This window comes from Terrapene carolina, unplaced genomic scaffold (assembly GCF_002925995.2).
Source record: "Terrapene carolina triunguis isolate 2854851 unplaced genomic scaffold, T_m_triunguis-2.0 Scaffold836, whole genome shotgun sequence".
Classification (NCBI taxonomy): domain Eukaryota; kingdom Metazoa; phylum Chordata; order Testudines; family Emydidae; genus Terrapene; species Terrapene triunguis.
Window position 1 is genome coordinate 98,555 of NW_020665187.1, and position 14,055 is coordinate 112,609.

A 14,055-nucleotide genomic window follows, 5' to 3' on the forward strand; every position below is an offset into this window, starting at 1 on the left:
TCCCTGCTCGCTCCCCCTGGAGCAGACCCCACCCCGTCCCCCTGGCAGCGAGCTCCCTGCTCACTCCCCCTGGCACAGACCCCCATCCCCTTGGCAGCGAGCTCCCTGTTAGCTCCCCTCTGGCGCACATCTACCGTCCCCCTAGCAGTGAGCTCCTGCTCGCTCCCCCGGCACAGGGGACGCACAGCGCTGATGGAGCCCTGCCCGTATGCTGCTTCCCCTTCTCTGTGGGCTCTGGCTCCTAGGGGTGCTGTCCTGCCGCGAGCTCCAGCTGATCTGTGTCTGTTTGCCCTGCAGACCTGATTGTGGGCGCATTCGGAGTGGACACGGCCGTGGTGTACCGGTAGGCGCTGTTCCTCTCTGTGGGCTTTCCTGGGGATTTGGGGGCTGGTTCCGGGAGCCCACACCGTGTGGGTCAGCAATGCCAGGCCTGCCCTCAGCCACGGGCTGTGGGAATCTAAAGGCACTGCTGCCCCAGCCCACCATGGTGTTTCTGCACACCAGGGCCCTGTGCCCACCTGAACTTCTGCCCCTGCCCCCGGCTGGAGGTTACCCAAGCGGTGGTCCTCTCCAGCCAGCTTGGAACTCCTTTGCTAGAGTGTCAGTAACATTGGGGGATGGCATGGGAGCCAGCCTGAGCCATGGGCATCCCCGGCTTTGGTCATGGTGGGGAGGGGAAGCTGCTGCTCCGGGGGATTCCTGGCCCAACTGGAGCAATCTGGAACCAGATCCTCTCTGGTGTGAATGGCCCAGCCCCAGAGAAGCACGGGGCTGATTGAAGCCAGCCAGGGAGCCAGCCCCTCTGCAGGCAGAAGAGGCGGCGTCCAAGCTCTCTGGCCCCATTTCCCGCCACCCCTTCAGGGTCAGCCCAGTTCCGACCCTGCTTCAGTCCCTCCAGGCTGTGAACGTAGCATGTGACCATCTTCCCTGTCGTTCCTGGCGCCTGCCGCCCCACACAGAGGCCGCCCCATCGTCTACGCCAGCGCCTCCCTCAACATCTTCCCCACCATGTTCAACCCTGAAGAGCGATCCTGTACACTGGAGGGCACCGACACCCACGTGGCCTGGTAGGTAACACGCCCCCTTCGAGATCTGCCCTGCCGGCGGGGGGCGGAGAGCGCCGGGCGGGACTCAGGGCCTGAGAGCCCCAGGCGGGACTCAGGGCCTCCCTCCGGACAGGTGCCGCTTCCATAGGCTTGCCTGGCTGTGAGTCCCGGCTGAGGTGACTGGCTGTTGGGTTCTCCTTCTCTTCTTGTCCTGCACAGCCATGTCTGCTGCTCCCAGCCCAGAGGTGGCTGCACTGCAGCTTGGGGTGGCGGGAGGAGCATTCCCTGTGTGTACCGTGCACGAGACTCCGGCAAGGCTGACGGCCCCAGCCCCGTCAGAGGGGCTAAGCGGGTGGCGGGCGAATAGCATCTGCTTTTAGCCTTTTTTATGAACTCAACTGCTGGAGCTGGGCTCACTGAAACACTGCCAATGAACTCAGGTCTGGGGGACCCCCCCCCAACAGACGCCTGGGTGTAACCCCGTGTAGCTGGATGTGGCGTGTGTGAATTGCCCCCTGCGGCTCGTTGATCTCACTCCAGGGGGCTGTGGGGGGCGTGGGGGGTTAATGTGCCCCGGGGCCTGCTGGGGGTTTGTTTATAGCAAGCTATTTATCCGTTGCTCAGCAACAGGGGCTGCTGGCAGCCTGCCCTCCCCTTCCATGAATGAGCGATTGTGAGGCACTTGCAACCGGCTGGAGGGAGCTGGGCGGCTGGCTGTCCCGGCCTGGGGGCGGCTAGGGGGAGGCAGCTTCAGGCACTGGGTTGGGGGCAGATGGGGGGAGAAGGTGGGGAGGGGGATCGGCACTGTGGGTGGGGAGGGTTCAGGGGGGATCGGCATTACAAGGGGTAGGGCGGCAGGAATGCCTCAAGGGGCCAGTCAGGGGCTGCTCCTGATACCCTTCTGGGTTGTAGCAGCCCCCCACCCCCGCACCCTGGGAAGGATTTGACCTGAAGAATCCCCTCGCTCTGATTCTGATCTTGCTCCCACCTCCCGGGGTTTGCTTGCCTTCGGTGTTAACTATTAACCGGGGCTTGCTGGTGGTAGCCAGCTCACAGCTGCACAGGGCAGGGTGCGAGATAGGGATAGGTCGGGAACTCCATGGGGGGGCTGGAATCTAAGGGCTATTTGGAAGCGGGTGGGGCCCATCAGGAGGCCGCAGCCCTGGAGCTGTCACTGGCTCGGGGGTAACTGAAGATCCCAGGGTCTGGGTTCAGGGCGCCGGGGCAGCCCAGGTCTGTGGCCATAGCGTAGTCCAGGCCCCCTCCCCCCCCCCGCATTCCCAGCCCTGCCAGTGACTCTGGCCGGATCAGTTCCCTGCTCTGTGCCTCAGTTTCCCTGTTGCACCATGGGGAGGGCATCTCTCTCCCCCCACCTTCCCAGAGGGGTGGGTAACTAAGAGGAGGGCAGAGCGTGGGACTTGGGGTCAGGACTCCTACGCCACTGACCATCTGCACTGACAGCGGGTTGCCGGGTCCGTGCAGGGCTCCCACGCCGTTGCCCCCAAGGTGGATCAGCCCTGCCCCTGCGCTGGGTCTGGCAGGGCCCTGGCAGGCTCTGCCAGGTGTTGGCCTGCCCCAGGCCTATTGCATGTCTCTCTCTCTCCCATCTCGGCAGCATAAACCTGAGCTTCTGCCTCAACGCCTCGGGGAAGCACGTGCCCGACTCCATCGGTGAGTAGCGAGCTCGGGCGCCGGTCAGAGCAGCCAGGAGCCCGGTGCTGCCCCCGATCTTCCCAGAATCCCCTGGTCTGGGGAGTCTCACTGTCCTGGGGCACTGGGGAGCCAATGGGGGCGTGTCCATCCTACTGTGGGGTAGGTGAGCGAAGCAAGGTCAGGGCTTGGGTGGGAACCCAGGGGGCAGCACATACGGCTGTGGGTGAGTCAGTAGGGGGCGCTTGTCCCCCTAAGGAAAGGTGGCTTCACGGTTGAGGCACTGATCCTACACTCAGCTGTTCTGCTCCCTTGGGGCAAGTCATGAACCCACTTTCCCTGGGGGGTTGGAGCTCAGTTTGTCGCTGTTCATGAAGTGCTGGTAACTCACTGTCAGTCATTTATTATCTGATTGATTTCTGAACCCGTATCCCAGCACAGTGATGGGGCGCTGTGCTGCAGGGAGTGGGGTCGGGGCTCAGCAGGGGGCGCTCTCCCTACACAGTTGATGCTGACCCCAGTACCCCAGTGTGGCACTTGGGGACACTGCTGTGTTTCAGATGAGATGTAACACAGGTCCTGGCTATTCGTGGGTATTAAAGATGCCCTGACCCATTTTCCCGTGGTCGGGGTGGCCTGTTTGGTGACCTGTGTCCTCGTTCAGTTCAAAACTTGGGTAATTTCTTTCTGCCTCTAAATTCCCCTTAATTCCAGTGGGACACAGGATTCAGCTTTACTTCCTAAACTGCTTTGTAAGGTTGCTGTGCGCTGTTAAACAGCTGCTGAGCCCCGCCCCAGAGCTGGCTGCATGTCAGTGGTGGATGAAGGGCTCCCTTCTGAGGCCAGCTGGTGCCTCTGTGAAGCGAGGGGGGAGTTAATGGGGTGCTGCCGAGGCCTGGAGCCGTGACTGCAGCGTTGCCCTGGCCCCTGGGCTTTCCACTCACCCTGGCCTCTCCTCCCCCCGACAGGGTTCACTGTGGAGCTGCACCTGGACCACCTGAAGCAGAAGGGGGCCATCAAGCGGGCACTGTTCCTGCAATCCCGCCAGCCCCACCTGGCGCAGACCATCAAGGTGCACAACGGAGCCCTAGAGGAGTGCAGGGAGATGAAAATCTACCTCCGGGTAAGTGGGGCCAGCCCAGCCGAGAGCCGCAGCCCTGCACTGGGGTGACCCACCTGATCCCCAGGGGGCGCAGAGCCAGCCCTCGCCTGCAAGGAGGGTACAGGGGGCTCGTTGGGGAGGCTGCCAGACCTGTGGTTCTCTCTGCTCCCCAGCCCACGCTGCCCAGTGCCCCAGGCTCTCGCGGCCACGGAAGGTCTGCGCTGGCCAGGCTGCCATGGCAGTGGGGTGCCTCGGGGGTCCCGGCCAGCACCAGTCCTGGGCCCAGAGCCGCGTCCGTGCTGCCCCTGAGCACTCTCTTCTCTCCCCAGAATGAGTCAGAGTTCCGCGACAAGCTGTCCTCCATCCACGTGGCGCTGAGCTTCGGCCTGGACCCGCAGGCCCCGGCAGACGCCCACGGGCTGCAGCCCATCCTCAACTACCTCACCAAGAGCTACATCGAGCGCAAGGTGCGGGGGGGCTGCTGCTGCCTCCCGGGGGGCTGGCACCGCACTGCCCGGGCTCCTCTGTGGCGAGCGCTGAGGGCTCCCTGCGGGAGGCTGGCAAGCTCCCGGCTCTGCTCTGGTGGCAGGGCCTGGCCAGGGGTAGGGGAGCCCCAGCTTGGATCTCAGAGGCAGGGGGTTGCCAGCCCGGCTTTGTCAGCAGGGCCAGGCCCTGGGAGGGAGGGATCAAATTGGGGCCCCCAGGGCCATTTCCCAGGGGCTTTTCTGCCTGCTGTGCCCCTGGGAGGTCCCCTGGAGCCAATCTCACCGCGAGAAGGTGCCTCTCCCCAGGCCGCAGGCTCCTTAGCACCCCTCTTTGGAGCCCGCAAACCAGCACCCAGCTGCTCCCTGCCCTGTTCTGTCTCCGACTGGCCCTGGGGGTAGGGCAGGCAGAAATGGACAACCCCCCCTGCCCCCAGCACTGCCATCCCCACCCCCAATCAGGGGCCGATGCACCAGTGGAAGTGATGGGGCCCACGAGGGCAACATGGGGTCGGGTGGTTCCCCATGTGTGTGCACCAGGGGTCTTGGCTTTGTGGTCCCCCAGCTCTCTGTGGGGCCCTGGCTGGCTGTGCTGTGCCCACCCCTCTCCCTTCGTGCCCCAGGGACTGAGGGGCAGAGCGCTGGGGCAGGGCTTTGAGTGCTAAGCTGGGCAGCTCCGTGGTCTGCACCAGGCTCTGGGGTTCACCCTGTGCTGCCCGGGGGGGGGGGCAGTCCTGGGGCATGGAGGGGGGGGTACCCCATGACCAAAAAGTATAAAGGGGTATAAAGACAGCAGGGGAGGGGGTACCCCATGACCAAGGGGCACAGGTTGGAAGACTGCTCACACAGACCCTCACCCCTTCTCTCTGACCCCCAGGCCCAGATCCAGCTGGACTGTGGCGAGGACAATATCTGCGTCCCCGACCTGCAGCTCAACGTCTTTGGGTAAGGCTGGCGGGAGGCGCCTCGGGCAGGGGCGATGCCGGGGGGCATCTGCAGTGACCAGCTCAGAGCGTGGGGTGAGCTGTGAGCAGCAGCGTGCCCAGGGGGAGCAGCCCTGCACTGGGGTGGGCGTGGTCTAGCGGTGCTGGCTGGCAGAGACGACTGGTGCCTGTTGATAGTGGGGGGGCACAAGTTAAAGGTTCCCCCCCCCCAAACCCCGTGCCCCCCCCCCCCCCCCCAAGCCTAGTGGCCCCTCGCTGCAGCTCCCAGCTGTTTGCTGCTCCCTCTCCCCACGGCCACAGCTTGCAGCTCACCAGCTCCAGGAGCTGCCTCACAGGGAAGGGGCCTGGCCAGCAAACCCTGGAAGAAATGGGGGGGCACATGACCCCCCTCCTCCCCCATGCGTCACCTCTGCAGGCTGGGAGCTAGGACTCCTGGGTTACATCCCTAGCCTCCAGCACCCTGCCCAAGGCTCAGCGAAGGGTCCATGCTGGGACCAGCGCTGAGGATGCGCTGGGAAGCCCGGGCCTAGGGCGGCCCCCAGCAACCCCCCTCAGGCTGAGGGTGCAGAGGGCTGGGAGCGAGGATCAAGGCCAGCCGCCCAGGTAGATGAGAGCGGGGCACTGTGCGTGAGTGGGGCGGGGCAGGGAGGGGGTGCAGTTAGGGCGAGGGAGGGGCAGCTAGCGCTGGGGGCAGGGCAGGGAGGGGGCCATGGGTGATGCTGCTCCCCCGAGTTGGGTTTCCGGGCTGCAGCTCCATCTTTTCTGGGTGCTTGCATGTGGCAGAGGCCCCGGGGAGTCTCTTTTCCCCATCACGAGGTGGGACTGTTCCTCAGGGCACCGCTCCCTTGGGCTTTGGGGCAGGCCTGCCCAGATCTGACTGGGACAGCGCAGGAGTGGTGTCTGGGGGGCATGGCTCAGGTACTCTACAGCAGGGTGCCAGCCCTCCCCACCAGCTTCCTTTCCTTTCACCTCCCTCCCTCTCCCCTCTCTGCTGCCCAGGGCACCCAGCGGCCGATGGTGCCCTGCTCTCTGGATCATGGGGTGTGAGAGGAGAGCTGCCCCCTGGGGGTGGGGCTGGGCAGTCCCCGGAGGCCCCAGGTCAGTGGGGTGGGTTGGGGATCGCCTCTGTTTGGTGTGGGATGGGAACCCGGGGATGCTGCCCAGAGTGTCCCCCTCTGCTCTGGACCTGCTCCAGTTTCTCCCGGCCCCATGGGCCTGAGGCGGCTGGGTCTGGTGTGGTGCTCCCCCTCCTCCTGGCAAGGCCCAGATGTGGTGAGAGGAGGGCAGGAGCTGATGCCAGCCCCTCCCTCGCAGAGCTCTGAGCCCGGCCTGGAGGAAGCCCGTTGCAGGACCCCAGCTGCGTGGGCGACGTGACTCCCCCTCCCCCACACACATGGCCTAACGCAAAGCAGCTGCGCCCGCATATGGAAGCCCTTAGCCTGGCGCTGAGTGTAAGCAGAGCTGGGCGGAGCACAAGCAGCGCTGGCACAGCCGTGAGAACAGCAGGGCCACCCCCCACGAGCTGGGGAATGGGGGCTCTGGCTGGGCGGCGCTGGGCAGGCAGCAGGTAGACTGGCCGGAGCCCCTCGTCTGGCTGTGACCTGCAGGCGAGTCCTGGCCGTGCCATGCCGGGGCGGGAGGGGCCGTGTCTCCAGTTGTGGGCAGCGCCAAGGCCGGTTCTCATGCCTGTTGTGCCCTGCAGGGAGCACAGCGTGGTGTACCTGGGGGACAAGAACGCCCTGAACCTGACCTTCAACGCCCGCAACCGCGGGGAGGGTGGCGCCTACGAAGCTGAGCTCTACGTCATCCTGCCCACTGAGGCCGACTACTCCGGGGTGATCCGCAACCATGGGGTAGGTGGCAGAGACACCCCGCGAACCACCTGGCTCACAGCTGGGCAAGGCCCTCTGCTCTGGGAGTGATGCAGGCTCCAGGGACATTGCTCCTGGCTGCTCCCTCGCAGTGCCGTGGGGCCCAAGTCCCTGGCTCGGGGCTGCGGCTCCTTGGCATGGGCCCCGCGGTGCTGGTCTGAGCCCCCGGAACAGGGTGGCCAGGCGTGTGCTGCCTGCTGTAAGGGGACCCCTGGGGACGGGACTCCTGCAGGGGAGCTCAGGGATGCCCCCGCTCCCCACAGCAGGGTGGTACGGGTAGAGGGCCCAGTATCTCCTCTTCCCTCCAGTCCCCCTCCCGTGCAGACCCCCTCCCCATGCAGCCCTGCTCTGATCCCAGCTTCCTTCCCCTCCCCCGCAGAACTTCACCAACCTGAATTGTGCCTACGAGTCGGTGAACCGGACCCGCATGGTGATCTGTGACCTCGGCAACCCCATGAAGTCGGGCACCAGTGTGAGTAGCTGTCCCACACCTGGAGCACCCTGGAGAGCTGGCCAGCACGGCCCTCACTGGGCAGTGCCCTCTGCCCCCGGGAGTGGCCACCTAACCGAGACCTGCTCTGCTGAGAGGCCGGGCAGGACTGCTGGGTGCCATGGCACTGAGGCGTCTGGCCATTTCCCGGGGGCATTGGGGAGGGGGAGGTGTTGGGGTGCCAGGCCTGGGGTGTGGTTGGGTGCTAGGGTGGGTGGGTGACTGGAGCAGCTGGGGAGTGGGGCTGGGACGGTGGGGTGCCAGGGCAGCAGGGGGCTGGGGCAGGCAGGAAATGGGACTGGGATTTCCCTTTGTCCCCGGTAAATCTGCTGCTGGGAGTTGCCAAGCGCCCCAGCAGGGCGACTCATCACAGTCCTAGCCAAGGCCAGCAGGGGTGTCATTTCCACGGGTTTTCCCTGCATGTGTTGGAGTTGCTGAGGGCCCAGCTCCCCCATATGATGTGCCCAGGGGCCAGGGGCACATCAGGGGCGGGCAGGGAGCTGGGCTGTCACGGGGCAGGGGGCACATCAGGGGAGAGGGGAGGGCAGGGAGCTGGGCTGGCAGGGGGCAGGGGGCACATCAGGGGAGAGGGGAGGGCAGGGAGCTGGGCTGGCAGGGGGCAGGGGGCACATCAGGGGAGAGGGGAGGGCAGGGAGCTGGGCTGTCATGGAGCAGGGGGCACATCGGGGGAGAGGGGAGGGCAGGGAGCTGGGCTGGCAGGGGGCAGGGGGCACATCGGGGGAGAGGGGAGGGCAGGGAGCTGGGCTGTGACGGGGCAGGGGGCACATTGGGGACAGATGGGGAGCTAGGTCCTTCCAGGGAGCTGGGAGAATAGAGCCATTAACCCTCCTCTGTCCCCCAGCTCTGGGGGGGCCTGCGCTTCACCGTCCCCCATCTTCGTGACAAGAAGACCATCCAGTTCGAGTTCCAGATCCGGAGGTAATGCCAGGCATCCCCGTCCCCTCCCTCCCCACACACACGCACTCTGGGACCCGCCCTCCCCAGCTATGGGGTGGGGTCAGGGCTCCCCACTCCCATAGCCCCATTGCTCCCTCAGGGAGGATCCCAGGCTGGGCCACCCCCACGCAGGAGCCCAGATGCACCCAGTGCTTAATTTGCAATGAAAGAGGTGCTGAGGCTCAAGCAATTTTTTTACATTCTTAACTGATGTGGCAAGTCCAGAGGTGCCGGGGCTCTGACCGGCCAGGCCCGGAGGTGCCGGGGCTCTGACCACGGAGGGGAGCAGGGAGTGGGCCGTGCATGGGAGCAGGCCATCCCATGCAGGGGAGCAGGGAGCCATGCGGGGGGCAGCAGGGAGCTGGGCAGGGGAGCAGGCTGCTCTGTGACGCACTCTGCTCTCTCCACAGCAAGAACGAGAACAACTCCCGCAGCGAGGTGGTGGCGTTCCCGCTGCGCGTCGAGGCCTCTGCCAGGGTCTCCTCCCACGGGTGAGTGTGCCCAAGCCCCAGCCTCCATGCAGGCCCTGCAGTGCCACAGCCCTGAGTCAAGGGGGCCTGGCCTTGGGCGGGGGGGCGGGGGGGGCCAGCACTCAGTCCAGGTCCTGCTAGCTGCTCCTTTTTAGCCCCCCAGCGCCCCTCCAGAAAACGGCCCCCTCCCCCAGTCACTATTTCACATCCCGCCCAGGCCGGCAGGAAGCCATGGCCCAGCTGTGGCTGTTCTGTGGCCCCTGCATGACACGAGCTCAGCAGCTCTCAGCGCAGATCGCTAGTGGCCCCTCGCTGCAGAGGCTGTCTGGGCTGTGGGGACTGATCCCCAGGGCCAGCAGCCAATGACCATCTGCGCCTGCCTGCAGGGTCTCCAAGCCTGAGGCCGTGTCCTTCCCCGTCTCGGGCTGGAAGCCTGGCAGGAGTCCGGAGAAGGAGCAGGACGTGGGCCCCGAGGTGCAGCATGTGTATGAGGTGGGTGTCATGCGCAGCACAGCTCCCCTGGCTGGCAGCATCGGGGCAGGGAGCAGCGCCATCCCCCCTGCAGGCTGGGTAGGAGCAGTCCAATCTTCCAGCCCCTCTGCTGGGGGATACCAGGGGGTCGGGGGGCCAGGACAGCTTGAGGAGGGGGGTTCTGTGGGGCCAGGATGGGAGGAGAGGGGCTGCCTGATCGGGAGGCCCTGGGGGCCCATACTGAGAGGGGATTTTGGGGGGGTGCACACTCCACCAGGGCACTCCGTCCAGGCCAGCTGGAATGCCCCACTCCCTGCTTTCTCCTCTCCTCTCCCCTGGGGGTCACGGGCACCGAGGCCACTGCACAGCCAGATGGGCTGCCCCATTCCCGGTGAGCCCGGCACCCCGTGGGACACTGCAGACTGGCACAGACCCTCCCTCTCCCTCTCCCCCCTTGCAGCTGGTGAATGAAGGTCCCAGCACCATCAGCCACGGGGTCCTGGAGCTGAGCTGCCCTATGAGCTTCCAGGGGAAACCGGTGATGTACGTGACCCGCTACTCGGTGCCGGCCAACTGCACCTCCAGCCAGCCCGTCAACCCGTTGAAGCTGCAGGTAACTGGGACGCAGGGCTGGCCCCGGGCAGGGCGAGCCTTTGTGTGCTGCGATGGGCTGGGGCTCTCCACTAGGGGGCAGTCCCCTCACCACCCTGTCTGCACAGGGTCCCGTGGGCCCGGGGTGACATTCGCAGGGCAGCAGGGGCTCGGGTTGGGCCAGCCACGTGCTGAGTCGGGGTTTCCAGGGGCTGGCAGTTGGGTGGGGGTTGGAGTTTGTTTCAGGAATCACAAAAATTAGTGAGTTGGGAGGGGCAAGCACAGAGGAGGTGAGAACTGCTGGGAAACCTGCTAATGCCCCAGACCCGACCCGCAGCCCTGCTCTAGCAACGACCGATGGAGTTGAATTGTGTCGTGTGTTTCTGTGAGGGGGATGCCGTCCCATGCCCCTTCCTGGCTCCTGTTGCCGTTGTCGCGTTGTCTGGAGCGGCTCATGACCGGGAGTACCGAGTCAGGGCAGACGCCCCAAGCGGGTGGTATGTTCTGTAATTCGATTTCACCAAGCCAGTAACAACTGTGAACTCCTGGATCGCTGTACCAGCCTTACCATGGAGTCACAGACCGTCCCCTGAGACTCTCCAGTCTGTCTTGCCACTGGACTTAATGATCACACACACCAAAAATCACACCACATTCAGGTTGCGTCCAGCCCCAGAGACCAGTCACTTACCCCAGATCAACTGGTGCTCTAGCTCCTCCTCCAAAGGCAACAACTGTAGCCAGTTCTTTACTTAGCTGTCTAAAGGTTTATTAATTAGGAAAAAGCAATAAGAGAGTTATTTACAGGTTAAAGCAAGCAAACGTACACACCCCACGAGTTACCATCTCAGTCCTAAGAGTGATAGAATTGTAGTGATCTGTCTTTTCCAAATGTCTTTGAATTCCCTGGGGATCTCTGGCCTCAGTTTAGAGTCTCTGGTCCTTCAGAGTTCAAACGGCCAAAAAGATGCTTTTTCTTCTTGTCAGGAATGTTTATTCCCTTCCGCCAGAGTTCAAGATGATGGGATGAGTCCAGGTGCATGTCTCCTCTTCCTGGGTGGAGGTGCACAGTCTTTTGTCTCTGACGTACCCCAGTGGTTTGTCTGGTGTCTATTGGCAGTTTCAAAGCAAACACTTTTACATTACAGAGCAGACACTGAAATCTTACCTTATACCATGGGACCCAGACATTATCAGTGAGATGAATACATTACTCCTGGGGCAATTCTGCGCCAAAAAATTTAAAGTTCTGCACACAATATTTTAAAATTCTGCAAATTTTATTGTCAAAATAACACAGTATAATCAGATTAGTTCCAATATTTTGGTAATTTATTCCAAAATACCTGTCAGCAAGTCTGTCTGTAACAATACAGACAACAAAAAACATTTCCTGAATGTTTTTTGACAAATAGTTGCCTTACTAGGCATATTAATACAGAACTTTGAGTAATAATTCATTTAAACTACAATACAGAACCATATTTCCTGCCCTCCTCAGAAGCAGTGCAAAGGCTGGGGGAAGTCGGGGTAATAGAGGAGCTGAGGGGGATAGAAGTAATTCCTGGGAAGGAGCCTGGGTGTGAACTTGGAGGGTTGTTAGGTGTGGGTAGGAAAAGTATGGAATAGGGTTTTTTTCTGGGGGGAAGGGGGATTGTTAGGGAGCTTTCCCCATGCAGACACTGGCTGACCCCTTCCCCCCATGTGTCCCTGCACCGTTTGTCCCCCATGTGTCCCTGCACCCTTTGTCCACATGTATCCCTGCGCCCTCACTCAGCCACCCCCACTCCCATTCAGCCCCTGCTCCAGTCTTCCCCCCCCCCACTAGCCCTTCTGAATCCCAGTCTGAGGGCCCCACCCAGCAGCCCCATGTGCCACACATTGTCCATCCCCCCATAGCCCATGCCTCCTGGCCTGGCCCCATAAGGCAGGGCGCTGGAGGAATGCAGCCTTTTCTCTTCCCTATCCCAGGAGCAGCTGCTCTGTTCTGGTGCCACAGTGGCCCCTGGTGGGCGAAAGGTGTAACTGCAGCACTTCTCAGCAGAATGTATTTTATGCTGAGAAAAAAAATCTGCGCGGCACATGAATTCTGGAGAATTCCCCCAGAAGTAATACATGCAGCAACATACAAGCATTTCATAGAGTCTAGACACTAAAAACATTCTTATAAGACTAATAACTATTTTGAGCAAAACTAACGTACAGGTGACCTGGTCTGGTCTCCAGCTACAAGGCCGTCAGTTAGTGCCTGCAGCCAGGGCAAGGGCTGGCATCTCTCTTGCAAGGGTCACAGCTGGATTGCAGTCAGAGGGGTTGGCAGCTGTGGGGCAGGTCAGAAGTGCTTGCCTTTACCAGCAGAGGTGGGATCTAGTGCGGGCCTTGCAGGCCTGGCGTCCCCACCCTGCCCCTCCCTTGCACAGGGCATGTGGGGGGCCACGCAAAGGTGACTCACTCTCCTTGGAATGTGTTCGCAGCTGGAGAAGAATCCCACCACCTCTCCCAGCCCGGAGCAGCATTACCTACAGAGATGGGACGCGGCACGGAGCAGTGGGGCCTCCGGGAGCCCCCACACCCTGGTCAGTGCTTCTCTGAAGTCTGCACACCCCAGGTCAGGGGTCGCTGATCTCCGCGTGCAGCTGCACCTAGGGTGCCCTGTGACTGCTGAGGGCACAGTGCACAAGAGTCAGTCTCTGCCCGGCCCTGGGAGTGGAGAGTCATCAATCAACACCCACTCCCCAGGGCCTACGGGCCTGGCACGCATGGGCAGAGTGTTACCCGTGTCCTTGCCCTGTTCTAATTCAGGAGCGTTTGGTGCACCCAGCCCCCTGCCATTGCACCTGGATTCAGATACTCCTCCCATTCCCACGCAGCACTGCTGTGTGCTGTCCCACCCCAGAGGTGGCTGCATTCTGGTTCTGCCACTGCTAACAGCCTCCTTTTCCATGCAGAGCCTGGCGCCAGCGATGGTCGCTCTGCCTTTCAGAATGCCGAGGCCAACCCCAGTCATTGGGCTGGGCTGTCTCTGCCCAGCCTCCATTCCTGGGGCTGCTTCCCAGTGGCCGCCGGTGTCCCAAGGTCTAATGTTGGAGACGGTCACTTCTATTCTGCTGGGCCCCAACCCCTGCTGTGTCACTGACCCTCTGTCCAATGGTCTCTCCCCACAGAAGTGCCCCGAGGCCGAGTGCTTCCAGCTGACCTGCCAGGTGGGGACGCTGCAGAGGCAGCAGCGGGTCAGCCTTTGGCTTTACTTCCGGATATGGGCCAAAGCTTTCCAGCAGGTGAGTGCTGCTCCGCCCCCTCCCACCTCCATCCCCCAGCTCCCTGCCCCCAGGGCAGCCGTGTCTGGGAGGCCCCACACATGCTCCCCATGCGGGCCTGGCCTGGGGCCTCAGCTTTCCTGTCAGCAGGGGCCTCCTGCGTCGCCATCTGTCCCCCAGGGCTGCCAGCCCTTTTTAGCACGTCAGGCCCCTCCAGCTCTGGGTGTCTGCGTGAATCCCCGTCTGCCAGTGTTTGGCAGGCAGGGGGTGGGGCTCCCCTTTCCCTGCTCTGGGCAGGCGGGCTCCGCCGTCTGCCTGTCTGCACGGAGGCCCCACGTTGCAGCTCCCATTGGCTCAGCCCTGCCCTGGGGTCTCTCTAGGATTCTCCCCCACCCCCCAGGGGAGCCGTGACCCGGATGAGCTCCCCGAGTCTCCGCAGCATCCCAGGGCACCTGTTGCTCCCTCCCGACCAGGCTCTTTGCTTAGACCCTCCTACCTGGGCAGGGTAAACGGGGTCTCGCCCCCTCCATTCCTCCAGACCAACTCCCGAGAATCACCCTGGGTGGCATCAGCTGCCTCCAAGGATTGCAGCAATGTGTGGGTGGCACACGGCAGCAGCCTGCCCAGCCCCCGAGCAATCCCCAGCAATGCACCTGCCTGCTCAGCCCCCACCCAGGCCCCCAGCAAAGCACCGGTCTGCCCAGCCCCCCAGCAATGCACCTGT

At 63.0% G+C, this 14,055-nt stretch overlaps 1 protein-coding gene across 1 annotated transcript in view; it reads left to right on the plus strand.

The window, feature by feature from the left end:
- The window catches only part of ITGA5 (integrin subunit alpha 5), a 53,570-nt gene that overhangs the window by 34,670 nt on the left and 4,845 nt on the right, over positions 1–14,055 (plus strand). Inside the window, exons 14-27 of the mRNA XM_026660688.2 lie at positions 298–343; positions 960–1,067; positions 2,662–2,717; positions 3,665–3,819; positions 4,128–4,265; positions 5,158–5,225; positions 6,927–7,077; positions 7,475–7,567; positions 8,448–8,524; positions 8,953–9,033; positions 9,399–9,504; positions 9,944–10,096; positions 12,549–12,650; positions 13,239–13,352. Of these exons, the coding sequence (XP_026516473.1) occupies positions 298–343; positions 960–1,067; positions 2,662–2,717; positions 3,665–3,819; positions 4,128–4,265; positions 5,158–5,225; positions 6,927–7,077; positions 7,475–7,567; positions 8,448–8,524; positions 8,953–9,033; positions 9,399–9,504; positions 9,944–10,096; positions 12,549–12,650; positions 13,239–13,352 (1,448 nt within the window). The remainder of the gene's footprint in view (positions 1–297; positions 344–959; positions 1,068–2,661; positions 2,718–3,664; positions 3,820–4,127; positions 4,266–5,157; positions 5,226–6,926; positions 7,078–7,474; positions 7,568–8,447; positions 8,525–8,952; positions 9,034–9,398; positions 9,505–9,943; positions 10,097–12,548; positions 12,651–13,238; positions 13,353–14,055) is intronic.